The sequence below is a fragment of the Stegodyphus dumicola genome, chromosome 2 (genome assembly GCF_044657685.1).
Source record: "Stegodyphus dumicola isolate Sdum_Otavi_A_Nest chromosome 2, ASM4465768v1".
Taxonomy (NCBI): Eukaryota; Metazoa; Arthropoda; class Arachnida; order Araneae; family Eresidae; genus Stegodyphus; species Stegodyphus dumicola.
The window spans coordinates 42,428,357-42,455,929 of record NC_140769.1 but is presented as its reverse complement, the minus strand read 5'-3'; the positions used below and the strand labels follow the sequence as shown (position 1 = coordinate 42,455,929).

The 27,573-nt window shown below is 31.6% G+C and overlaps 1 protein-coding gene across 2 annotated transcripts in view; it reads right to left on the bottom strand.

The window, feature by feature from the left end:
• Positions 1 to 3,347: 3,347 nt before the first annotated feature.
• The window catches only part of LOC118188864 (uncharacterized), a 695,340-nt gene continuing 671,114 nt past the window's right edge, over positions 3,348 to 27,573 (bottom strand). For both annotated transcript variants that reach the window (XM_085810627.1, XM_085810628.1), the window contains 3 exons: positions 21,528 to 21,608; positions 7,151 to 7,231; positions 3,348 to 4,203 (listed from right to left, as the gene is read on the bottom strand). In XM_085810627.1, coding sequence (XP_085666753.1) covers positions 3,401 to 4,203; positions 7,151 to 7,231; positions 21,528 to 21,608 — 965 coding nt within the window. In that variant the 3' untranslated portion in view covers positions 3,348 to 3,400. The remainder of the gene's footprint in view (positions 4,204 to 7,150; positions 7,232 to 21,527; positions 21,609 to 27,573) is intronic.

The following is a 27,573-nucleotide window of genomic DNA, read 5'->3' as shown; positions in this document are numbered from 1 at the left end:
CTTGTATCTACCAATATGAGTTGGCATCTCTACTAGAATGCGTCAATGCACTGTGTGGCGTCGCTTCATTTGCAAAAAGCGCATACTAGCGGCACTGCGGTAAAGTCGCTGAATACCGGTAGTTCGGCGGCTCGGGGTTCGAATCATGGTGAACAGGCTGGCTGCACAGGCGCTTTCGGGGTTTACCTCATGTATGACGTGTATACAAGCCTGTTTCCCTTGGAAAGTCCTGCACGAAGGCAGTCATCGAATGTTTTGATATAATCAAATAAACGAAACCATTCATAGATGAAAAGCTGCGAATCAAGTAATTAGTATACCATAGATTCTTACTCCACAGCTGAGAGGTTTGGAGCTAAAAGCCAATATTTGTACAGGCTATGAAGCAGACGCTGAGCGGGTGTTTTTCGAAATAAGGAAAATAGTCGGAATTATAGGTAAGACAGTTGATGTATATAAAATTTGTTTCCAAAAGGATGGTGTAACGGCCAGAAAATTACGGTTATATTGTGACAGACATTTCGAAATCCGAGTTCTCGCTTTGCCGATTTGACTTTGGCTAACCCATTTCGACGAGTTAACAGTTCCGGACTTATTTCTTCGGAGATTACCTGAAAGAGAGCTTTGGTTTGGTTCACTTGATTACGGCAAAGAAAACGAAAGCAAAGGAGAGAGACCTAAGGAGAGAGATAAAGTCCTTCGCGAAGGACCTTCTAAGGGAAACTGGCTCCATATTGCACATAAGAAAAAACCAACCTAAAGTCTGGAAATTATTTGCGGAATACTGACGAATTGAAATCTGCCATCAGCAATAAAGCAGTGTATCTTTCTCACCTCCATGGTTGAGAAACGTCACAGAAGTCCCTCTACATTGCTTCGAACATATATACTACTGCATACAAGCAGTAGGAGGACATTTAAAGAATGTTAGTTTAAATGTGCCGTGATATCTATATTATTCGCATCATGTATTTAAATGCCCTGTGTATAGTGTTACCCACGTTTTGGGGAGGAAAAGTAAGATTTCAAAACAACATAAAATTACTGCTAGTACTCCTTTTCTTTCTGGTGTTATTTAAATTTGATATGTACAAAATGCGCCAAACCATATATACACGCGTATTTTAAAAAAAAACTGAATTTATAAAAAACGAGGTTTCAAGGAAAGCTATTTATTAATTGTTTATTCTTCAATATTTCTTATGATGTACACTACGCAAAAAAGAAAATGGGACATTTCTATATCTTCCGTTCTACTGGGCAGATTGACGAAATTCAAGTCTTTTCAAGTCTCTAAAACGCGACTTAAGATATATAATACATTTATATACAGCATCTTTCTCACATAGGTATTTTGACACAAAATCGGGATTTTTCTGAAATGACATGCCAATATGTTTTCCATATTTCGATTCTACGACTCAAATTATACCTAAATATTAAATTTTGTAAAATTTGGTGCGAAATTTCCGGAGGAATTCAAAAATTTATTTGGCGTATTTTTTCCAGTTTTAGCCAAGAATAGTTTAATTAGCGAACTTCTTAATTTATATCAACCCATTTTCATTTTCTTTTTTTTATTGTAAACGTGCGGGAAAAAAAAGGTCATTCTTCATATTTTCAAATAATTTTAACAACGTATTCTCGTTTAGCATTATTATTGCTCAAAAAAAAAAAAAAAAAAAAGATGCGAAATTTCAAAACACTGCAATATGTAAATTCATGTACATCTTAGAAAATTTTGAATAAAAAACTCTAATGTTTTGCAGGAAATACATCTACTTTCAGATGATGTTAAAACTTTGCAGGTTATAAAACAAAAGCTGTTTCGAAAAGTTTATAAAAATTATTTAAAAATACAAATTTTAAAAATAAATTATAAAAAATGGGTGAATTTTATTTGGAATGAACTTAAATTTCGATCTGTGAAAGAAGGAATCAAATAAGTGTAATAAAAAAGGGAACATTAATACATACATACCAAACTGAATTAACACTGAGGAGCTAAAATTTTGAGAGTTAATTTTTTAAAAATTACTCAAAAATTTCAAAAATTCAAAAAGTTTCACAAAACTTGGCAATTTGAAATAATTTGACTCGTAGAATCGAAATATGGAAAAAAATAACATGTCATTTCAGAAAAAGTCCGATTTTGTGTCAAACTACCTACATTAGAATGATTGATATAAAAAATAAACCTAATTTAATCCTAAATCGATAAATCTAATTTATATTCTAAGTCGTGCTTTCGAGACAAGAAAAACTTAAGTTGAATTTCGTCAATCGGCTCAGTCGAACGGGAGACATAGAATTGTCCCATTTTTCTGCGCAGTGTATCATGTACATTTATAAAGCTTCTGGATGTGTTCACAACAATGTTGTTTAAATTACTCCTCACATTTTTCTTCAATATCTGACCTATTCTAAAATGGGTGCTCTTCAATTAACTTCAGTTTTCAGAATAGAAAATGGCAGTTTGCAGATATCAAACCTAGCTAGGTAAAGGATGTGATTAAAATCAGTTATATGTTTTTCCTTGCAAAACACTGCTTAATGATAATTGCATTTTTGCGAAAAGAATGAGCTACTATTTAGTCTTTCAATACACAGCAAAAGATATCAACTGAATAAAATCAAAAAAGAAAATTTCCATAATTTCTTTTCCGTGAACAAATAACACTTTAAAACACGGCAGTTAAGATGTGTAAGTTATTTTTGTCAGTGGTTATGGTTTGACACTAAAGAAATTCAATGAAAAATTCTGTTCTAAAGTCTTTGTTATTCATATGGCAATGTACTGTTTAAATAATATATTAATATACACATTTCTGGTCATGTTCTTTTATATTGATAAAAGGAAGTATAAAATCAAATAACTCGACTTAAAATTGAAGTTCGTTTTTTATCTGTCTTTTAATTGTATTTAAAGATTAATATTAAACATTAGGTTTTACCTATACATAATTCATCAAAGCTTGCAATATCTGTATATTGCTGTTTGACATGCATATCAAAATAAATGTTTATCACATTAAAAAAAGAAAGAGAAAACTTTCTTTTTTAAGTTTCAAAAATGTGATGAAAACCGGGTCAGAATTTAATTGCACTCTGTTGTAGGAATGATATGCGCTTAATATTGCTTTGCAACCGCTGGTATATTGAAGTAGCATTTGTATTAACTTAACTTTTAAAGCACTGCCATTTTGTGACCATTAACACAAGATGATTGTTATGTCATACCTTCATCAGCACACAAGGATTGCTATGTCATGTAGTCATGAAATAAGTAGATACACATGTATAAATGCAAAATGTTTAAAATTTTAAATAAAATGAAGGAGAACGAGTTTAGAAAAAGAATCATACATAAAAGTTTATTAAACAAATTCACATACAACAGTCACTTCTTTTTTCTCGGTTCATCTTTCTCTTCAGGTTGGCCAAGATCGATCGTGCGAAAAAGGATAGGATAAAGCAGTTGGTTGCCTTTGTCCCAAGTATAGATCTTACGATACCTAGGATTGTAGGCTATCATACTGTTATTGCGGAATGGGTTCGAGAAGGCTATATTTGCTTCGAGAACCTTATTCTGGTACAAATCGAAAGCAAATTTGATATTAGTAGTAGGCTCTGTCACCGATGTTACCCCATACAGAACTCCGCATGCAATGAACATCTCACCCACGTTTTGGTGAGGAAAAGTAAGATTCCAAATGTATTCAGTATTCAGAGTGTAAGGGTCTAATTTTCGCACCAATGTATTATTCGTTTCACGAGCAGAATACACTACCCACATTCCATTTTCGTCAGCCATTAAATCTATGTAGCCCAATTTGGTCGAATATAAGTACGCGGTACCCGAGTGCACCATATCGTCATAATCTTTTCCAGAATGTTGCGCCCTCGGCATCTCATATCGGAGAATTGTTGAAGCTTTGGGTTGCTGATAATAAAAAGATCCGTTGTAAACAAGATGACCAGTACCAACAAAACCAAATGGCGGGTCATAGCGGTTGCTGTAGTTGTGGTTACGGAAGTCTTCCCGGTTCGCATATTCGTACACATACATAGGCTCCGAGCTATTAATTGCATAATACTTATTTTCGCTACCTTCAGGAGGAAGAGGATCTTGAAACCAAGCACCAATTTCTTCTTTTGATGATCGCTGAAATACGGGTTTACCAAGCTGATGGATCTTGCAGTCTAAAATAAAAAGTATTGGCAATAAATAGAAGCAAATGATTATTTGTTATTTAACTTACAATTAATTATTAAGGTTCATTTTTTCTAAAATTAAATATCAAGATTTATATAATTTGTAAATCCTTTTGATTCAAGAAATGTTTTATTTAACGACAAACCTGCTGTTATGACGGAAGTAAACATGATTACGTAAATATCTGAAGAAAAACACCTACTTCATGAAAAAGGTTTCAACGCAATTAGAATATAATTGTAAAGAATGATGGGATCTGTGAGATCCTAAAAATTGCAGATTATTCAGCAATTCAATGATAAGAATATCTATTAGTGATATGTTATAGTCCTTACCTATTGTTATTTTTCTTCTAATCAACTTTATCCATGCTTTTAGTTATAATTCTTAAATTACTCTTAACGTTCATGACATTAAATAAAATAAAATAAAATAACGATTACGTAAGTTTGTTTTCACTTGCTCAGAAAAAAAGCGATGATGTGTAAAAATCCCATTACGTACGTTGTGGTGCTGTCTCTTCAAATTCAAATCTTAACCCATCTCAACTGCTAGAACATTTCAACAACCGGCATTGGTGGTGCATATTTTGCAGGCCATGACGTTGAACCATTCAAAGCTGAAAGATTTCGATCTGATTGGCGAACAACCCTCTGAAAAGTAAATTTTAGGGGCTTCGAGGAACAGATTTAAAGGATGGGAGAACATATTAAACAGGTTTTAGGGATGCCGGACAAGAAAAGTGTTAGGAATCCGTGCTCTTAAAATTTCCCCAACGAAGCTATGGAGTATTCATTAATTTCAATATGCAGCTTTAAGTTTAGCATACGTTAGGGAGAGATAAAATCTCTTGATTTCACACAATGAGAAACAACCATAGCACTATACATAGCACAGGTTGGGATGACAGTTGTAGTTCGCAAGTACGCTGCCTGAAACTAGTATCTCAACTGCAAGGTATACTTTCATGTAATCAGCTGCAATGTTATGTTATAAAAATCTATCAGACAGTGACAAACAACTTATGTTTTTTTGTCACTGTCTGATAGATTTTTCACAATGCTAAACGGAACTAACATTTTACTTATCGACAATTTTCTGTGAAACACAATTTTCTTCATATATGGCAAATATTCTCCTACGAATGTTGATTGGATGAAGCATATGATCGGATGCTTTTCACGTATTAAAAGGTTCTGGAGTTGAAACACGTTTTAAGTAGTACACGATGAAATCCGCTTGCGACTCGAGTTATACTAATTGCTCTACTGAACCCTTCGCTTTATTGAATAGCGGTTTCTCTCTCTATGAGTTCACGAATACACCTTTCTTTCTTGCATTAGGTAAAATAAAGTTTGCATCTCAAAACGAATTCGTGCGAGAAAGTTTTAGTACCCCTGTCACCGTCTTACTCTGGTCGTCAAAATTAAAGAAAAATGAGAAAAATGTTCATTAATTTAATAATGCAATCAATTTCCAATGCTGTAATTATTTATGTTAATTAAATACAACTGAACACAAACTGCAACCCATACGTTAGCGCCGAAAATATGCAAATTAGGTGACTGACAAAATTGTGTGTAATAGATGCATGTTAGAGTTCCGGTCTGTAGTGTTGTTTAAATGAATGCGGTTTCTGAGGGTGATAAGTATTCAGTATTTGTTGTCCAAAGGCATAAGCTAAGTGAAGATCAAAAATGGCGAATAATTGGTAGAATCGAGGGCGTTCGAACACAAATGGAGGTCGTCCAAGTCTTAAATATCCCTCAAGGTGACATACCAAGACTTTGAAACTGCTTTTTGAGCACGGGATTAGTTGACAGACAGCCTAGTGAAGAGCTATCAAGAGCAACAACTGAATCAATAGACTGTTTTCTATCGTTGTCGGCTCGAAGAAACCGCTAAGCGACTACAAGAAATTTGGTTTTAGACCTTCATCCTGCCACAGGAACTCGAACTAGCCGTTCTACTGCCGCGCGAAGGCTTAACAAGGTTGGACTATATGTGAGAAAAACCAATAATTTGTCTCCCACTCACTGCAACTTCCAGAGAGGCCTGTTTAAACTGGTGACGTCGTCGTGTTAAATGAAGCTAACCAAATGACTGGACCCGAGGATTGTTTAATGATGAGCCCAGATATAGTCTGAACAGTGATTCTAAACGTGTTTTGATCTTGAGAGAAGAAGAAAAATGCAATTGGAGGTTTTTCTTATTCATGAAATATGACATTTTCGCGATTTCGGTTTAATGATTTGTGGAGAAAAAATCATGGTATATGGCCGCAGTGAGTTCCATATCTTTCAAGGAGGTTCTGTAACTTTTTGAAGGTACATAGACGAGGTATTGGAACCCTAAGTTAGACTGTTTAGGGGTGCTTTTGGCCCAGAGTGTTTGCTAATGGATGACAATGTTTGGCCTCAACGAGTATATGTGGTGTCAGAATAATTTCAAGAAGAAGATATCCCTCGAATGGGTTAGCCGCCTTAATCTTCCGACTTGAGCCCGATTGAGCACATGTAGAATGCTTTAGAGGGCCAAATTTCAGGGCACCATATTCCCCCTGGACCCGCCAGGAGCTGAAAAAGGCAAAAGATTTGCGTGCAACTGCACAAGATTTGATTAACACTTTGCTGAAATGCACAATGAGGTATGCATATCTGCCTGAGCTAACCATACACCATATTAAAGAAAAATGTTTTCCATAGGAGATGATTAAATTTTTCCATCATTTACTAATTTCCACAAATTTGTTTTAATTTCAATATTTTGAGAATAATCAACTTCCAAACATTGTAATTTATACTAACTAACGCTTTTGTACAAATTTCTATTAATAATTTTTCATTAAGTATCAGTTACGTTTTATTTCTGTCATTATAATTTCATTCACATGCATGACATGCGGCAATTTTGATACATAAATTCTAAACTTACTTTCTTTTCTAGGTGCTGGAGGTACGTAGAGAGATGCATTTGGAACAGCAACACTTAGTACTGTTGCCAAATCGGAAGATCCTGTAAAAGAAAAACAATAAGTTTTGGCATTGAATCAAATTTTCAGAAATGTCTTTCAATTTCATAATAAAATATTTATTGGAGGAATATTATATTTTTTTTTTCCAGAAACTGAATCTACTTACACAGATTAAACTTTCGTTAAGCTGAACAGCTTTTATTGTTATTAACAAGTTGTTTTATGCCATATGTTTTGTACTTTCTACATTTTTGTTAACTTTTGTTAAAATGCCAATGAGTTAAATGGAAAAGTGCAAGCTGCATGTAATGAGCAAAATGCCAGTCTTCATTTCCAGCACCGATTGTGAAGGCGAACCTATTCTTTTTCTTCAGACATAAACGAAAAAATGTTTATATTTTCAGCCTTAGGATGCATTTGAATTAATTAATTTTCAAGTTCTGATTTAATGATGAGACACTCGAATCCTCAAATTTCACAACTCTAGAAAAAAATTCGAATATCGATAATTCATTTCTTCACACTTTTATTAATACTTTGAACCTATCGTGGTGAGGTGATCTCCGGTTTAACAGTTAGTTAAATAATTTGTTTGTTTTAGCTTAACAATTAGCAAAAAAAGATTTTCAATGGAGGCGGTAAATGATAAGGGTAATTTTAATTGTTTGTAACTTAAATGTTTCGGGTTCTACAAGGAGCGATGAAAAGTTCTCTTAACGTTGATTTTAGTTTATAAAGACAAATAATACCACATAAATTTTCAGTTGATTTCTTGTCTCTTGGATGTTGATGAAGTGTAGATTAGGAACTATGAAGTCAATCTATGAAGAAGATCCAAATTATCTGAGAAGGTTAAGCAGACATTACGAGTATAATGTTAGATAAGTATAATTTAAACTCAGGTTTATTCACAGGATACCAGTTTACACAGCATAACTTAAATGAATTTTCTGATGCAAATATAATTTTGTTAACAATTAAATTTTAACCACTGTTATATAATTCCTAAATGTGTTAAAAGGGGGAGGGAGGTGGAATATTATTCTTTCTTCCTGCGAAACTGATCGCAGTTCAAAACCCAGTTTCTATCGACTTTGATAATAACGTTCTATGCCTGTATTCAGGATAAAAAGTGAAAGCATTATTCACGTATCCAACTTCCAAAAGGTTAATCATTTTAAAAAAAGATTTTGTTCACTGAAGTTTATTTTTAATTAGCTCGCAAATTTTAGGCCAGTTATATGAGAAAAAAAATTGGCAGATTAAATATTACATTCAGTGATTAAATAAATGTATTATTGATCGAAAAAGTGAGAATTCAGTCAAATTCATTCTGAAAATTAAAAAACAAGCCATAAGTTGGCTTTTCCTTTTTAACAATTACACACATATGTAAAAACTGGATGACTTATAAAATTGTTCTGTCAAAAAATACACATAGCTTTTGAACACACTTTCCTAAAAAATGTTAATAGAATGTATTTACAGTATTGAAAAATTACAAGAAACCAACGTTTACTTCAAATCTATAATCAATAAAATGCACAAAATAATGCTATTTGGAACTAGAATGATAATAATAATGGCATAAAAATTTCGCACATGAATATCATTAATTTTAGTTAATGATTTTAAAATTATTTTACATATTCTTACAACAGTAAATACATACTAAATGTTTCCTCTATGCGTAATAAGAATTAGGTGAGAATTCTGAAAATATTACATGATTTTCATTCTAAGTTATTAATTGTTACGCATTCTTTATTTACACGTTTATACAATCGAATTCTCTATTGCAGTAGAAATTGCCCTGCTTTAATACCCTATTTATAACGCATTCGCTTTGGAAACCAACTCTTGATGACTTGTTTTCAGCAGTTTTGCTCAAAGATACTAATCTTTTATTTTTTCTTACTTTCCTCGCGGCTCTTTGGCAACACGATCCAAACACTATTGAGGATAAACAGATTACCAGTCGCATGAGAAAAAGGCTTTGGTTTATGAGCATCGAGTGACCGGATTAGGGTCAAGTTATACGTGAAAACAAGAAGATATCTTCTGAGACTGCGTTCCTTTTATTTTCCAAAAGTAGACTTTTGCAAACATGGATCAACTTCCGCTCCCAGCATTACTTTGGAATTAGTGTCAGTCTTCATTTCCGGTATCGATTCTAAAGGAGTATATATCCCTTTTCTTTAAAAATCGAAGTACGTGTCCAATTTTCGCATCAGGATGCACTTCAATTAATTAACTTTAAAATCCTGAACTAGAAATGGGAAATACGAATCTTAAGATTCTAAAAATCCTGAAAACGGAAATTGGGATATTCTTTTTTTATCGCCATTGCAATATCTCAGATACTAACATAAATTTGTCGCGACAAGTTCTAACAGAAAACTTGGAAGAATTAATCATATTAATACCCAGTATACGAATTTATTTGAAACGAATGCTGCTGTTACGAATTCAGTGGTTCTTATAACACCAAAATCGATCTCGTGTAAGACTTAAATGTCACACCTGGATGTGCGTTTTTATAAACTATGAAAATAAATAGGTTTTTGATATTTCGGTACTTTACTCTTATTGTACTGCCAGTCGCAATATCTATGTGAAAGAGCTAAATGTGGTAACATCTCTATAACCAATCATGAATAATTTTTAATATTTATCCTGTGCTCAATGCCAAGTTAGCGTACTCTGACTTTTTAAACGAAAACAGATAGCTGCATATATGGGGCGAAAAACAGTTTTAAGCGAAATATTGATTTTAATTGCAGATATTCGACATCGCACGCGTTAAACGTTATTTATATATAATCAAGATATGGTAATTAAATTAAAATCTCTTGATTAATTAATTTCGCGACATAGGGTACATAATATATATCATCTTAATCTGAAGGCTTACAACTTTTGTTTATATATATATATATCATTTTTTCAAAGCAAAATTTATAACAAATATATGTAATATAATCTTCAAATTCTTGAGGATTGAGAGACAGTTGCAACATTTTTGGGAAGATTTTACTATATGGATATAAAGATGACATTTATATACAGATATGGTTGAAGCCAAGACATAATTTATTAATGAACAACTAATTCATGATACTCAGATTCTTCTTTGCACATCATCATGGCCGCATCACCCAGGCTTCATAACATTCTATCTAATTTTCATCTTTAGACGATAGACGAAACCGAGATGAGCAGCACGTGTTAGCAGAGCAAGGGAAAGTGAGAAAGTAAAGTGCGCATTCAGCCGTAGAGATACACAGGTGGTTGTTTATTGAAATCTTTATCTGTGATTGGACAAGAGATATACGCATTGCTACGTGATACATAAGATAGCATGATGCGGATTAATTTTGAGATGAAGCATTTTAGATTCATATATTATAAAAAATTCACAGGTTTAGGACCGGAAGGGGAAGTAGCCAAATTAAAATAAGGAATAAAAAGAACTTCTGCCGAATTAAAATTAGAAGTTTCTTTTCATAATTTATTTATACATTTATATGTACATACATACTTATATATTTTATCAAGCAAAGCAGTAATAACAATTTTGGTCAAGAAAACATCTTGCGCAATATGCTGCAAAATAACTAAAAAATAAAAATTGTAGAAAGCTCACCTAAAAGTTACCAAGAGCTGCTGCTCCAAAAGGTTAAAGACGTTTTCAAAAATTAATACACATGAAAAGCAAATCATTAGACATGTAAAACATAAATACAATAAAATTAAATAACAGAAAAAGTTAAAAAGTAAGCGGAAAATGGTAAATTAGCCCAATTCGATATCCAAACAGGCTTTTCAAGGGAAATTTCAATTATTTGAATGTCGAATCAAGCTAACCCCATTACGCGTTTCGCCGAAACAGACAATTGAAACTTTTTCGCTAAAAAATTTTTGACAAAGTGTCTTGGAAATTTTAATAGTCTCAATTCTCTGTTCCAATTTCCCGACGCGTCCGCTCAGAAAGACACATTAAGGTGTAAAAATATGTAAATCAAAATAAAACTTTCTAAATCTAGTCTAAAATTAAAATCAAAACGAAAATAAATAGCGATGAGCTATTAGTCCTTAAAATACAAATATATTCGGGCTGGGCCTGCAAGCTTAAAGATTAACAATTTAATTTTTAAAAAATGTAGATTTTATGAAACTGGAAGAAAACCTGTAGTTAATAATCAATATAAAATAAAACTGAGAAAAGAACAACTCAGTGGGTCTTGCTAAGACCAAGAAAAAGTTGTAACAAAAGAAACAAAAAAACTGACCTTTGGCGATGTAAAGCTGTCCCTCTGGAAACATGCAGAAAAATGGCTGCTAAATTCAAGCGTCTTATTTTTGGATGACGTAGGTAGGGGGGAGCGAAGAGCTGTGGGCGTTTAGCCAATGCGAAGTGATTTTCGTTATCTGTAACTCGTCTCCTATTATCGGAGGGGGCCGGAAACCTCGTGAACCGTGTGAAGAGCTAAAAAAATGGCGCTTGGCTTGTAGAAGGATGGAAAAAATTCTTTCGAAGTGAAAATGGCAAATTCAGCTAAAACTATAAAAACTTGGCCATTAAAGCATGAGAAAAAGGAAAAAACAGTAATTTGTTAAAAAAGTCGTAATTCTTCAAGCTAGCGGGCGATCAAGCTACTATGAAAAATGAAAAAAGCCCGATTTGTTAATAAAAGCAGTAATATTGGTCACTAAAGAAATTTAAATTTAAAAATATGTACATAATAGTATTTAAGATTAAAGTGCCAAAATTTTTTAGGAGGAAAGAGAATGAATAAACGAGAATTTTATGTACATTTTTACAATAGATTCTCTGAATTAGTCATCCTTCTTAAACCGTCCGAAGCTTTAGGTATAAAAAATCATTATCTAACTCAAAAAATCTATAATTAGGTAAGGTTAATGCCAGCTTTGGTCAGGGAATTTTTAATTATTTTATGTGGTATTTGGTTACTTTTTAAAATAGTTACGAAGTATAGTATTTCTTCTTGTAAGTGATCCGCAGTATTGCAAATTCTTTTCATTCTAAGTAGCTGAGAATAAATTGTGTTGATTATTACTCTTTTGGAAATATTTGAATTCCAGTTAGTGAGTTTAAGTGTGGAAAAATTAAATTCTCTTCTTTTATCGTAAACTTTAATAAAACGGTAATCAATAATATGTAAATCAAGGTAGACTATATCATGCTGTTCTGTATTGGTTTTATTAAGTTTTAAGCAAGCAGGGTAGATATTAGCGTTTTCTATTTTGTTGTAGTTATTAAATGCTATGACATCATCAATATATCTATAGATGTGTTGGGAAAAGAGACTTTCTTCCGTTCTGAGTGAACGTACATAGGTTAGTTCTTTAGTGAACAGGAATAATTCACAAACTGAAGTTGAAAAATTCCCGCCCATAGGTATTCCCTGAACTTGTTTATAGATGTAATTGTCAAACTGAATAAAATTATTGAAGAGAACGCTGGTAAGGAATAGCTGCCATTTTTCGTTGCTGAGAATGGTAGAAATTTGTGGAAATAAATCTGGAAGAGCAAGTAAACTTGTAAAAATTTCTTCGAGTGGTAGAGATGTATAAAGGTTTTCAAAGTCGTAGCATTGGATATGTTCTATTTGAAGGGAATTCAGAGTTTTAATAACTTGTTCATTACTAGAGATCATCCAGTTGCAATGCAAACCTTTAAAATTTAGTTAATTTAAAATTTATTAAAACATTTAAAATAAACCTTTAATAGTTCACGAATCATACGAAGTTTTTGCGCAAAGAGATAATCTATTTCTTTGAGATAACTTTTAGTACTATTAGCTATGAACCTGAATTTAATTGGAGACTTATGAAATTTCGGTAAGGCATAGAGATTTGCAAACCTGTTGTTATATTTCTGGGGTTGTATTTTAAGTCTTTTATGTAGTGCTTTAAATTTATTTAGAAGAATCTGAGTACTGGAAGTTATTTTTTGGTAAGTGCAAGTGTTATTTAACTCTTTATGCAGAAGGTTGTAGTAGAAGTGTTGTCAAATAATACTAAAATTGTTGCTTGCTTTGTCAATCTTCGTGATGATAAAGTTATGTTGCAATTTTTGAATGAGATCCTCCAGGCGTTTTTTATTGTGTAAAGAGTTGAAATTAGGCGCCTTGAAAAGCAAACATTGAAATTCTTTTATAAGTGCAGCTTTCCATTCAAGAAAAGTTGTAGTGGGTAAATTGGATCTTGTACTAGCAATCTTGGACTAGCAATAATAATAAATTTATCTAGATCATTATTGAATTGTTTGAGGCAGACGTGTCTATTAAGACTGAAAGTAGGACGAAACTTGGTGCCAAGTTGCATAAGGTTACGTAATTCAGTATTTTCTATAATATTAAGATCTCCTGTGACTATATGTTGGTGGAAAGGATCGACATATTTTTTGTAGACAGGCATTTGGCAGTAACAAGTGCTATTATCTTTTATAACGTGGTGGTTTATAACTAGTTGACCCAAGGTTTTTTCAAATTTAAAACAGGGTTGAATCTGGACAGGTTGGTTAGGAAGCAAGTGCTGATATTTTTTGAAAATGCTAGGAATTTTGAACTTATCGTAAGAAGGGTGTTTGAACTGAATAGTACAAAAAAGTTTTTTGCGAAAGAAATTACTCTTTTTTAGTTTAAAATTGCAGAAGTCTAAAATAAGATCCTTGACTATTTTGGAGCATTGAGACGGTTGATTTACTGTTTTAATCAGATTCCATAAGGTAGTATTCTTAAAGGTATGAAGAAGTTTTATGGCATTTTTAACGAAGTCTTGATGTCCAAGGTAGGAATTAAGATTATGAATAATTAATTTCAGATCTTGTGACGAAAAAAATTTTTTGTTTTTAGCATCACCTCCTCTAGTTCCTCTGTTAGTAGTAGTGCTAAAAAATCTGAATTGTCCATATATAGAAATCTCGTGCTGCCTATTAGTGGTATTACTGAGATATGCATTCAGTCCGTAAGGATAAAGTGACTTATTTTGAAGTATGTAAATCGACTCCTTAAACAGTCGAAGTTTGGTGTTAGGAACAATATCAAGCACGTTAATTTCTATGTGATCAAAATTATGTTGATAATAATGTTCAAGAATAGCTGTAAGTTGATGATCTTTGGTGCTATTATTGTTATTATTTTTAAATCTTTTAATATGAGATCTGTGGTTATTAATTCTGAGGTTGAGAGGGTTTTTAGTTTGACCTATATATGCGAGAGAACATTCTTTACAGGTGATTTGGTAGATGCAATTGTATGTCTTTCAAAGTGATTGTGTTTCAGTGAAGTTCCAGAGTCATTGCTTTAGACAGTTTTATCAGACATTCCAGTTACCATTATTTCGAAGTAGTTTATAATAATCGTAGCTGAGAATGCTGGGTGATAACAGGTGCTTGATAAAATATATGCTGCATACATACAAGCTGCTGACATACAAGTGCACTTTGTTCTTGGAAGGAATTGATGTTGCAAATCGTTTTGTGCTGCCACTCAGATATGAAACCTTTTGAAGCTCTAATCAAGTTTTATAATCTTTCACAGTTCATTCCTTTTTAGAGCTTGTGCTATCCTCAGTAATTATATATCTGCGGTGATAATATTGGCTATAGGCAAAGTTCAGACACTTTCGTCCAATCAAGCTTTAGATGTTATTCTACGCATAATAGGGTTTCTTCTAAATAAAGGACATAAAAGTATCGAGGTACCTCTCGTAAAATAAGATATAAGCTGTAAATCTCTTTTAGGTAATTTTTATTCGGGAATAATTGTCTATCTGAGTGATTCTCGTGTTTACTTTTAGTAGACCTACAGCAGGAATGGCGTCAATGGCACTTTTTGGACACTGTTTTATTTGAAGATTTTAGGTACACAATATGAGCACAGTAGGTCGACGCTTGACCACGTTCAAATCTGTTTTCCTTGCGACCAGCGATCATGGCTAGTTATTCATTTTTACCCGAACGGGATAAGAGGACGCTTCAGTAGTGTAGTAATAAAGCTTTAGTAGTGTGTTTTTGTTTGGTCGGCTGTAATAGCATTGCTTTTAAACTAATTTCGTTAACTCAATTGTTTCCTTAATTGTGTGTGAGTTACATTTACAATTTTAAGTATTATTCAACATGTCGGTTTGACAAAAAATTTTAAAAAGTTACCAGATTAAATGTAATAGAGAATTTCAAACTTGGTGGACTGAAAATTATGGTCTGATAAAAGCGATGTGTGTTCTACGTTCTGGAACAGTGGTATATAGAACATCGTATGTGAAACAGCTTTTGAAACAAATTACAAATATCTTTGCCAAAAAGCGAACTGGACAAAAGGAATTAATTGAATGTGAAATTAAAGACAAAAATAAACAATCGACATGATTAACTATATTAGCAAGAATTGTCATTCCAGTGCCGCAAGAGTTTCGGCTGTAAACGTCATTGCCAATCTTTTGCCGAGAACTTTTGAAGGAAACCTGTTTAACATGCGTCCCATCACGTTTTCAAGATTTTGAAAATAAAATAATTCAACGCTTTAAAGATACTCTGTTATCTAGAAGCATAGTAAAAGTCAGAATTCTAAAATTAGCGGAAAATGTAAAAGAACAACAACAACAACAAAAAAAAAAAAAAAAAAATTACATCAAGTAATCTCACTTTATATCGCTATGTTTTGACGTAAGTAATTAAATCTGCTCGTTTAGGTGTTTTACCTCGATATTTTGAAGTAAACGACATCAAGGAATAATTAATTGCGATAGTATCGCTGTCAACGACTACAAAGGGCACAGACATTTGTACGGCTGTTAACAATTTCATTTGCTAAGAAAGAAATAGATTTAAATGAAATTTCTTTGATAATGACTGATGTGGGCAAAAAAATGGTTTAGTTAGTTTATTTCAAACAAAGATTGGACATTCGATTCTTTATTCCACTGCATTATGTATCAACAAGCTTGTACATAAAGAATGTGTGTGTGTGTATTTAATTATTTCAAAGCACACGAGGGCTATCTGCCTAAGGGGAGGGATGCCTTTCGTGGAGGACTTTCTAAGGGAAACTGTACTCGTATACACGTTACACATGGGGAAAACCACGAAAACGCCCATGCAGCCAGCCCGTTCGCGGGATTCGCATAAAGAATGATTTCGCCTCTATTGCTAATATAATGGAAGTAGTCACATAAACATTAAACTTCATATCGTCGCAAGCTTTAAATAAACGAAAGTCTGAAACATTGTTGAGTGAAGTCAATTCAGTGTACCATGGCCTACATTTGACAATATTTGCTCTGAACAATGTCAAACAATGGTTTTGGTTCAGTCGCGCTAGCATACTACAAAGATTTGTTGATTGTTCGGAAGAAGTCAGATTGTTCTTACAAAATGAGGAAAACATTAAACAAAACTTCGCAACTGATGGCTTGCAAAATTGAAGTTTTTTATGGATATCTGTCGTTATTTCAAAAATTTGGATGCAAAGCTTCAAGGCTCAAACAAAACAATTATCGCTATTATAGACTTTTGAGGTTAAACTGCAAGTTTTCAGTAAAGGTATTGTTTCCAAAAATTTGCAATATTTTCCAGACTTGAAAATTAACCAGCGGTTTAAATTTACTCATAAAATCAGAACAAGCAAAAGTCACAGAAGAGTTTTCTTTGGTAAGTAATTTTTCAACCAAAGAATTTTCGCCGAGGTTTTCTCACTTAACATAGTTATCAATATTATTATATACCCCGATGTGACTACTCTTGATAAATTTAATTTGCCTGTGTTTAACTAGCTAGAACCTGAAGAAATGTAAATGTAGTTAATTTATTTCCAGTCTAGTTCAACATGAACTCAAAAGTGCATCAAAACAAGGAAAGAGTTGGAATTAATCGAATCAGAAAGTTTGTCATGCAATATGACAAAAATGCTAATACTAAATTTATGGAAACTGGAATTCAGTTTCAAACACATATATACCTAGATGTCTGAAGAAGCTGGGGTGTTTGCCATTTTGATAATATTTTCATCAACCGGGCCCTGTGAGCTATTATTTTTAGACCGCAGAAGTCACACTAATTTTTCTTAATTGATTAAACATTAAAACAGTTAATGTAATAATTGCGGTATAAAAGTCTGTTTCTAGTTGTAAATCAAGAGAATTAACATAGAAGTATTTACTTGTTTTCTTTTTCATTAATCAGTAGGTTAAAATTTTATTTTGTCACGTCATGTCACATTAAATATTTCTTTCAAACAATTCAGATTAAGAAACGTTTATAGATCCCACTACTAGAGGAATAAGGCTTTCATACCGGGATGTATTCTAATAAAACTCAACTTATATTATTCTGTTAACTGTTATTGGCTGAAATCCAACAGGCACACCAGAAAAGAGGAGTACAAAGCATAGTTTGAAAGCTTCTAGTCTAATCTGTACAAATTTTAAATCCATTTAAATAATCATTTTAGATTTATTTCATCTATCAGTGTTGAAATCTTGCGCAGATAGTACATTTTAAGTGCATGTTGCTTTAAGAGCATTTGTCATTCTTGAGAGAGTGATAAATCTTCGTGGTTTCCTATTGAACACATCTAGATGTAGATACTTTCATTACTAAGTCCGGCACTTGAAACTGGATTCAATTACATAGGTGTTTTATAATTCCAGGAAAATAATCATATCGTTATCATTACTTGCTAGAATTATGCCACAAAATTTTAGTGCAATCTTTTCTAATTAATTCCAAAGCATCCTTGCTAATTACCGCAGTAAACTAACTGTGACTGTAGTTTTAAAATTTATTTAAACGGATTTGACCGCTGTTTGAATATAAGGGTTTCCGTATTTATAAGTTAGAAATACTAATAAAAAGTAATTAAATAATACGACTATAGAAAAATGAATCTAACGATATAATTAATTTAACCAAAAATCAAAATGGAGTATATGGTATTATAAGGTATCTTTTCCGTCCTTCCGGCATGCATCCTGGTGTAACAGTATCACACTCGGCACGTATTCGAGAGGTCTAGGTTCGAGACCCGGCGAGGGCACAGTACATTTTGCACATCTCCTGCTTCAAAATAACTTAAACATTCTACAGTGTATAAAATCTGTTCGTGCCTAACAGTCTTTAAAAGTTCACATCGAGCAAATTGTGAACTATAAATTTGAATTCTCATGCCAATTCTAATTATTTATATTAAAGTACAGAACAAAATATTTATCTCTTCTGCTTCCCCCATATATGCAGATATCATGAAGTACATAAATTTAGAAATACAAGTTTGATAAAAATTTCCCATATAATTAAAGATATAGTAAGAAAGAAGTTGCAGTACTGCTGTTGAACTATGAAAAGAAAGTAGTACTTTCCACATTAAACTTTCAAAATTCCCAAAGATAAAGTATGGTATGCACTTTTTCTCTCGATGCGAATGACAGAAGAAAGTCTTTATCATTTTTGGATGTTCGCCTATCCTGTCACAGAATTATATCATGACTCTAGCAACAGCGAAGACAAAAAAAAATATTTTGCACGAGTAATAACTGTGGTAAATGCTAAGAGTCCTGTTTTATGATTATGAAAGGAGTATTTCGGACGACGTAACTTTTAATTAAAGAGAAGCTACGACGTAGAAAGCAAGCAACTAGCTCGTTTCGACTGATTTATGAAGCATTACCAAAGATTACAGCTAAATGAATATTAATGATTCTTCTTCTTTTGTTAAAATATCTTTTATGGATATTTTTAGGAAGTTACTGCATGGAAGTAATGGATCGATGCCTTTTCGAAGAATCTTAAACTCTTGGAAATGTACGTTCACTTTTGTGCATAGCTATGTAGTAAGAAATAAAAATGGTAGATAAATTTTTATTTAATGGAATTAAATTTCCTTTTTTTATGTTTTAGGTGAAATATTAAGAAAAGGGGAAAAAAGTGAGTTTCTGAGAAGGCATAGACTATAAATGTTTCTTAAAAAGCAGTAACGAATGACTTCATATAGTAATATTTCTGTCTAATCATTTAAAAATTAGATTATCTAAATAATGGAATGATCCACTCACGTCTAGGTATCAATTCTGACTGAATATATTCGAGATACTTTACTTCGCAATACTTCGGCATTCAAACATTCTCCTAGTAGAATTCAAAAGTTAATAAAAACATTTAAGGAACAATGGAAATTTCTCCTGAAAATTTCTCTTTAAAGCTCTTATAATCAAAATAGATAATATTGGTTGGTTTTTTTATTTCTGTGAAAAAAATCATTACGGATGTTTCTCTGAGGTCGTGTGTTCTTTTGCTTAGTCGTTTTATAGGTTTCCTTCTTTACTTGTTCTGCTTTTTAAATTTAAGACATCTATAAACTTTTAAATCGTCTATTTCTCCCAAAATATCGTTTTGCATTTCTTGATACATTGTTAAAATCAGATTTAATTTGCTTTCAAATTTTGGTGAAAATTTGCTTCTGTTTTGAGTTATAGCTATTTTAATATTACTTGAAGGTTTAACTTTGAACGCAAAGTAATATTCTGCAAGGCGACAGTTCAATAAATGATTTACTTACATTCTTGGTTGCTTACCTCTTGTCATTATGTTAGATCTTACATCTAAGCAAATATCTACAGATAAAAATGCAACTTTAAAAAAGCATTTGAACCATATCTGGCAACCTGAGTTTTTTCTAAATTTATTCAAAACATCTAAGAACTTTATGCTTGTTTTAAAGCTTGTGTTTTGTTTCTATGATTTATTTGTTTGATGCTATAAAGAACAATAAATATGTTTAAAAATTACATAAATAATGGTCTTTTCTGAAACTAAATAGTATACAGTAGGTATAGGACATTCAAATTCTACCAATCTCGAGAAAATTTCGAAATTCGAAACATGAAATATGACTGATTTTTGCTATTCAAACCTTTCAAATTCTAGTTTAAAAATTACTCAAAATGTTAATTTAAAATTTAGAAATATTTGTTTCATTGAAGTGCAGAAAACATATCTCAATAAATATGCTCATTTATTTCAATTTCAGCGAACCTAGATTATTGGAATTACCTTGTGATGGTTTTGACTGAAACAATTTTAATTTTCTGGACAGAATTTAGCATTCATTTTAGGTGTAAAAATTTTAAAATAATGCACATCAAATAGTCGAAAAAGTCGAACACTTTCCGAAAATTGGTTGAAAAATCAGTTATTATTTTAAAAATATCATATACATTTCTTTACAAAGATTTTTTCAGAGTAACCGATGGATGATACAAACAGTAAAATTCTCAGAGATTTTAGCTTGTTCGTTAAACGAATATACGTGCGAAAAATTGTTTGAATATTTAAAAAAAAATCTAAAACACATTTTGAAAACTGTGCTTGAATACATTGTATTGTCATCCACAAATAGTATGTGCACAAAATTTGAAATACCTAATATTTAAAAAAAATCATATTAAGTTCATTTATTTCCTGCTTCTTAACATTTATCTACAAGAAAACTAACTTTATCCTAAAATAAGATATTTAATATTACACTACGTTTCACACAGAAAATATCAACCCCACATGCGCAACGATGTCTAATTGGCAAACCTCTGTTTTGCAGAAACATTAAGAATTCTACAACCCATCTTATACACGAAGCAAAATTATAAACGGAGCGGTACGGCATTTCAAGATAGACAAAAATATTTATACCATTATTTTAGAATAAATTATGAAATGGAGGGTACCGTAATTCTGATGCATATGTAGTGCCTAGATACACTAGCTTAACTGAAATAAATCTACCGTTTAGTTGCATTTTTTTCTGGTTTTCCTGCGATAGGATAATGTAACCATAAATTAAATAAAACAATTTTCTGACTACATAACTTCATGTTCCGCGATGGAAAAAATGATAAGATTTGAATCATAATGTATTTTAAACTGACTATTTCTTCCTAGACATGCAAAAGCAATTCATCGATTTTTCTTGAAGCTTGTTTCAAACTCGAGTTAACCAACTTATTCCATCAAATAAAAATAAGAAATTTCCTCTTTCTGTTCATTGAAAATGATTTCATTTGATTCTTATTTTTTCTTCTCGAATAAAGTTTGAATTTCCTAATTCTATAATCAAGCCACTGGTAATTTAGTGAGATTTGTTTAACTTGGGAAAAAATATTCCTCTCTTATAAAATGCATTCATGCATGTCTCTGGAAGACAAGAAAGGAATTAACCCAATTTTATTTTAGTAAAATTGCCTTTGTTTTCGATTGGTTTTGGAAACAGTTATTGACTACATCAAACATGAACGTAAAAGCTAAATAATGTTGAAAATAACCTGAAGTTGGGCAGAACGGCGTTGGATCACACCTTGTTACGCATGGTTCACAATCTATTTCCATTATAGGAGGTGGAGGTGCTGTAAAGAAAAAAAGAAGAAAAAATATGCTTTTACCATAATACAAAAATTACAGAACACCCAAAAATACGATTACTTTAAATATTAGTTTGAAATTATAGATGTAACAGAAGTCTTAAATATGATTCAAGTTTCATATTTAACAATAATATTCAGGTATAATTTGGAGATCATACATACCGTATTTACTAGCCTATTAATTCCTCTCAGCCTTTTAGAGTAAGGTTCTAAAATTTTTGAAGTATTCGTGTAATTTTACTTTCCCTCGAAACTTTCGGAAAGCGAGATTCTCTAAATTTTAAAATGGAATCGTCCATTTAGTTATTGTTTCCATCTTACTAATTCATTTCTTTGGGGATTTGGGGGACATGAGCTCTAACTGATGAAGCAAATATAGTGAAGAACATCAAGACGGAGATTCCTAAAGCTCACGATGGTTCTGAAACTCACTGCACGTAAGAAGACAGACTGAATAGTGACGAAGATGATAGCAACGGTGACGACGGTCGATTATGGACACAAGCCGACACCAATATTTAGCCAACATGGGCAGTCAGCTGACAGGACACTTAGTCGATGTACACATTTAGCCGACATAACCTTTAGCCAACACAGAGATATTTAGCAGATAGACCACTTAACTGACGGGAACATTTTGCCTACATGGACATTAACAGGGTATTTAACCGATACGGACATTGGCGAACATTTAACCGACACAGACATTTAGCTGACAGTACGTTTAACCAACAGCACGTTTAGCTGACAACGCGAACATGTAGATAAAAAAATGAGACAATGTTTTAGCAAAATTTCTCCATATTTATCTGACAAAAGGCTATTTCCAGAGTACACATCGAGAAGATTTATGGACAAGTACCACATTTTTGTCAGAAATTTGAAAGCGTTGAAAAATTAATATTATTAACTTTAGAAGCAATTTAGAAGCAAAGTCGAATTGGCAATAACCACTACCTGAAAATGTCTACCCTTGATGAATTTAGTGAAATAAGACGCGTGTGCTACCAATGAAAAGTATATGGCCCAACATATAGGAAATACTGTGAAACAGAATATTTAAGACTGTAGAAATTCAAATTATAATTTTGAGTATTTGATAGAAAAAAGACCTGCTTTTTCTTCCCCCTCTGCTTTTTGCTGCTAAAACAGAGCATTTTACTTAAAAAAAAAAAAGAAAAAAAAAAGATAAATAACTCCGTTTTGCAGTTTCCAGCTTTCTAACAAACCTAAAATACATTAATTAAAAAATACAGGTTGTATTAAAAAATTATATATATTGTATAAATTTAAATTACATTTAACAAACTTAATTAAAGTATTTATTTTAAAATCAAGCCTGATCAACAAAATTAAGCATTTACACAGTTTTGGATTAATCCGTTCGAAATGCTCAATTTTGACAACTATTGCATTCATTTTAATTCTTAACTTCATGTATTATTATGAATCATTAGCATACAATAAGAAAAATTACATTTTTAAACACGTTTCAATAGATATTTATATTAAAAAATGCATCACAAATAACAAAAAAAAGAAAGAAAAAACAGAGGGAACATTACAATATATAATAAGCAACTAAAAGTACTTCTTGCTATCATAAAGCACATTTCAACATTAAAAATAATCGTCAAAAATATAAATATATATATTATACAAAATAATGACAATATAACACGATAATAGCAATATATGATAATATATATGAAACTGCCATAATACTGTTTAATTTTTCTATCAGTTACGAAATTGCTTGAATTCTCCATAAGTTCAACTATGAAATCGTTTCTCACTTATTCTCAAAATTGAATTCTAATTCTTAAAGATCCCATCTTTTTTTTTTAATTCTTGCTGAATTTTAGCCTGTCATGTCAATGTGGTTTGACATATATCCTCCAAATTGAAAGAGCATTGGAATTTCTCATCAGGGAATATGAAACGTATATTTGGAAGGAGAAATAAATAAATTTTTGATACCTAATCATAATTCTGAATTTCGATCAAAAAAATTTCATAGAACTTCTTCAGTTAGTAACCTGGATCTCTTTGAATTTTTTCTACTTTAACTAGTGACATTTTTCCAACACTTCTAAAATTCTAATATCCTAGTTTATTTTATTTTTTTTTTTATTTTCTTCGACAGATCGCGTTACGTTTGTTTTCGTTAGATCACGTTACATTTTTTTGCATAAAAAAAACGTTTCAACCAAGTTTGTACATTTACCAAAATCTTTAAAGTTACAAAGTTCAGTTCTTTCGACAAATTAGCATTTAAGGAAACGTGCAAGAATAGCTTTTGAAAACAAGAAATTTGTCAGCAAGGGTGGACAATAAATTAAACATATTGTTGTCAAATGCCCAGCTGCGGTAAGATAGCTCCCCCGCAAAGCGGGTTTAGTGTTGCCGGAAAATGGCATAGAAAAGTAGGGTTGTCAGATTTCGAAAGAAATCACCCATTTTTCGACACTTGGCGAAAAAACTGACGATATGCCATAAACGGAACGAGAACATTCTAGAACGAATTTTTACTGATTTTCTCGAGAATGTTTTAGAGGGTAGGTCAAGAAGCTATAAATACTCTGCCTGTACGCGGAGTAGCAAATTATCGTGAGAGTACCATAAGTATGTTAGTTCAGTCGTAGTGTTTTCAGAGATTAGCTTGAGAGCGATCGAGCCAAGTCGGAAGCTGTACTTTAGTGCTTTGGCGTGAATATTACCGTTATAGCCTGATAGTCTGGAGGCTGTGCTGCTGATTATTTCAGCAAGTTTGTCGTGGTGTTTCGACGACTGTAATGCATCTTTGGAACTGTCCTGTGTAATAGTGCCTAATAAATTGTGTTTTGATTATTCATCAAGTGTTGTCATCAATCACTCCAAATCCACGAACCCGTAGAACGCAACAATATGTTATATAATAATAACACTTCTGTTCTCAGCAATAATGTGAATGATAAATGCTTTAACAGCGCAACGTAATGACGTTAAAAACAGAAAGACTAATCTATAGTCATGTCTATTGGAAGCAAAATTTTCTAATAAATACCATGCATCAGTTTTCACACATACGCATAATTTTATTATGTTCTAATCATTGTACTAGTCTGTTTATACGAAATTCTTCGGAATAATATTTTATTACATTGCATAATACCATCATCATTATAATTACACGACATTTAACATTAACCATTTTAAATAATGAACTCAATTTCATGATTTATCAAAGAGACATTTAGAAAGTACTTTAAAAGAAAGAAATTCGTACTTGTATTACACAAAAAACAAAAGACATTCTTCAACTCTAATAATCTTAACTTCAGTTTGATTAATCTCCATACATAAAGTATATCCACAATTTTCATTTTCTAACCGGCTGAGATAATAAGAAAAACATTCCTAATTTTTCTTCGGCACGCAGATAATGCTTTGTTTCGGCAAAAAGCTTTTATGTGTTACTTAACAGAAAAAAGTGCAGTTCTTCATTTGTTGTCAGTTGTGATTAAGAACTTTCGAAATTTCTTTCCTAAAAGTTACTAGCAGTTGAGAAATGTGATTTGGATTTCTTTTCATACGTTTAGAAATAGTCTGTCTGCTAAAGGTCTAGAGAAAGAATTCTAATTAACGTATTTTATTTATTTATTTTTTTATAAAAAAGATAGTAAAGTAAAATAGATTTATGGTTTTCTGCCTCATTGCAAAATTCATCTGTTACAATTTAGAATAAAGTTTTAAGGCAAGTCGGAATTAATTAACACTGAATTAATCAAAAATTAAATATTTTTCACCTACTTATCCTCTCACCGCTCGAAAGTATCAAATATGGTATTGATTTCATAAATAATGAATAAAAATTTTACTAAAGTGTTTGAAGGACCTTTAACCAATTTTCCATATGAGTACCACTTAATATTTAACTTTAGGAACTTAAACATTTGAGATTCCAAACTGAATTCTTAATAAGTTCTAAAGTTTCTGTCGTGGAATCATTACATCATACTGTGTCCATAAATACCATTATGCGGCCTTTATTTTCGTAACCATTAGTGGTAGATATACACTTTTCTTACAAAAATATCTTAAAAGCGCAAATCGTAATGTTTAATCATTTCTAAGTTTGAAAACTCAATTTTGTAAAAATTAAGAAATCTACCTTTATATTCGCCCCTTCCGATCTCTATACTTATATTGAGAATTTATATACATAATAAGAATTTAAATACGAAAAATTCAAAAATTAATGGAAATTCAAAATTTGGGATTTTTGACATCATTTTTGGCTTACTTTAAAGGGTCAGGCAGAAGATAAATTAGAATGAGTCGAGGTTGATTTTTTCCATTTAATGTTAATCAGTGATATTTTTTTAGATTTATTACTGCATAATATATTATTAATTTATAAAGTTCTTAAAAATGATGTGCTAAGAAAATTTTCACATAATGTATATACTATTTAATTACATTATCACGTTGTTATTATTATAAGCGAAAAATTTATAAATTGTTTATTTATTAAAAATATGTTAAAACTCTCACGCAACTATACTGTAGAATCATATTTTAATAATCATACAAAAATTAATTAAAATAGAAATATATCTTCTCTTTTAATTTATGCAAATAATGTTACGAATTGGCTCTGTATAAATACTGAAGACTGCTACTCTTTTTTTTAGGACACATTTTATAAAATTCTTTGAAAATATCTCCTTTTGAAAAACATCATATTGAGCAGTACATATCAGGAGAGTTTGCATAATTATACTGTTCACTTAATTTAACAACATCAGAAAGCTTTCCTAAATACAAATTTCCTTTATAGTTACGTACAAGTGCAAACAGTTCGCTGTTCACTTTCTGAACGATCCCTTAACATAATCTGAAATTTTAAAATTAAATATCTCGGTCAATGTTTATCTTAACGAGAGTCAAACTATTTGTTTTTTATTTTTGGATTGAGTATAAACATTCACTAGAAGCCGTAGGAACAGAGGGCATAGAAAAGTTACGTTTCGTAACATTTACGAAACTGTTTGCTCAATTTTAAAATGTCCAAACATGAATATTAGCATCATTTAAAGAATACTATTACGATAATAAAGGTCTTATAAGGACATCTATGGACACGGTGCATAATTTGTTTTAAAATATGGAGCCTTTCAGTTGGCACATTTTAACTGATTTCAGTGTAATACAGAGTAATATTATCTTAGTTAATTACTAACGCCAAGTCACTCGATAACTATTTTAACAACGCCTTGTGTAATACAATGTGGTTCACAAGGATTTAAGATTTTCAATAAAAAAAAACTATTTTAATATCCTAGCTAAAGTAGAATTCCTTGTAAGTAAGAATACTGAAGAACTTCGTAGCGACTATTCCCTGAGTTCTCGTAAGTAACAAATCCAAAAATGCATAAATTACATTTTATTCCAACTCAAACGAACAGACGTTTTCGAAAACGTATTCCAAAACTGTGATTATATACCTGAAAGTCTTCTCAATGCAAACGACAAATGTTGCTAAAACTACATATAATAATACCTTCCATTTTTTTAACTTGTCTAAATATAGTTTTTAAATAAGTTCCTGTTCAGATAATAATGTTAGGAAAACCTTTTTCCTACGTAAAATTAAGAAAAGTCATCTGAACTCTTGCTGTAGAATTATGCTAAACACTACCAAGCATCATCTCACATTTTTTTTTCAGTTGAATTTAAAATTCTCTGTTTAAGAATGTTAAATTATCACATTTTTAATCAAAAGAAGTACAAAAAAAAAAGTTTGCTAAATTACTTTCGAAGAGAGCTCGCAGGTGAAACTACAGTAATCGTAAAGTGTTATTCTTTGTTGATAACTGTACGCAGCATAATGTAGCAAAAGATTTGAAATTTCTCAGCTTGAATAATTATCTTCTAAGATACGACATGAAAAACGATATTAGAA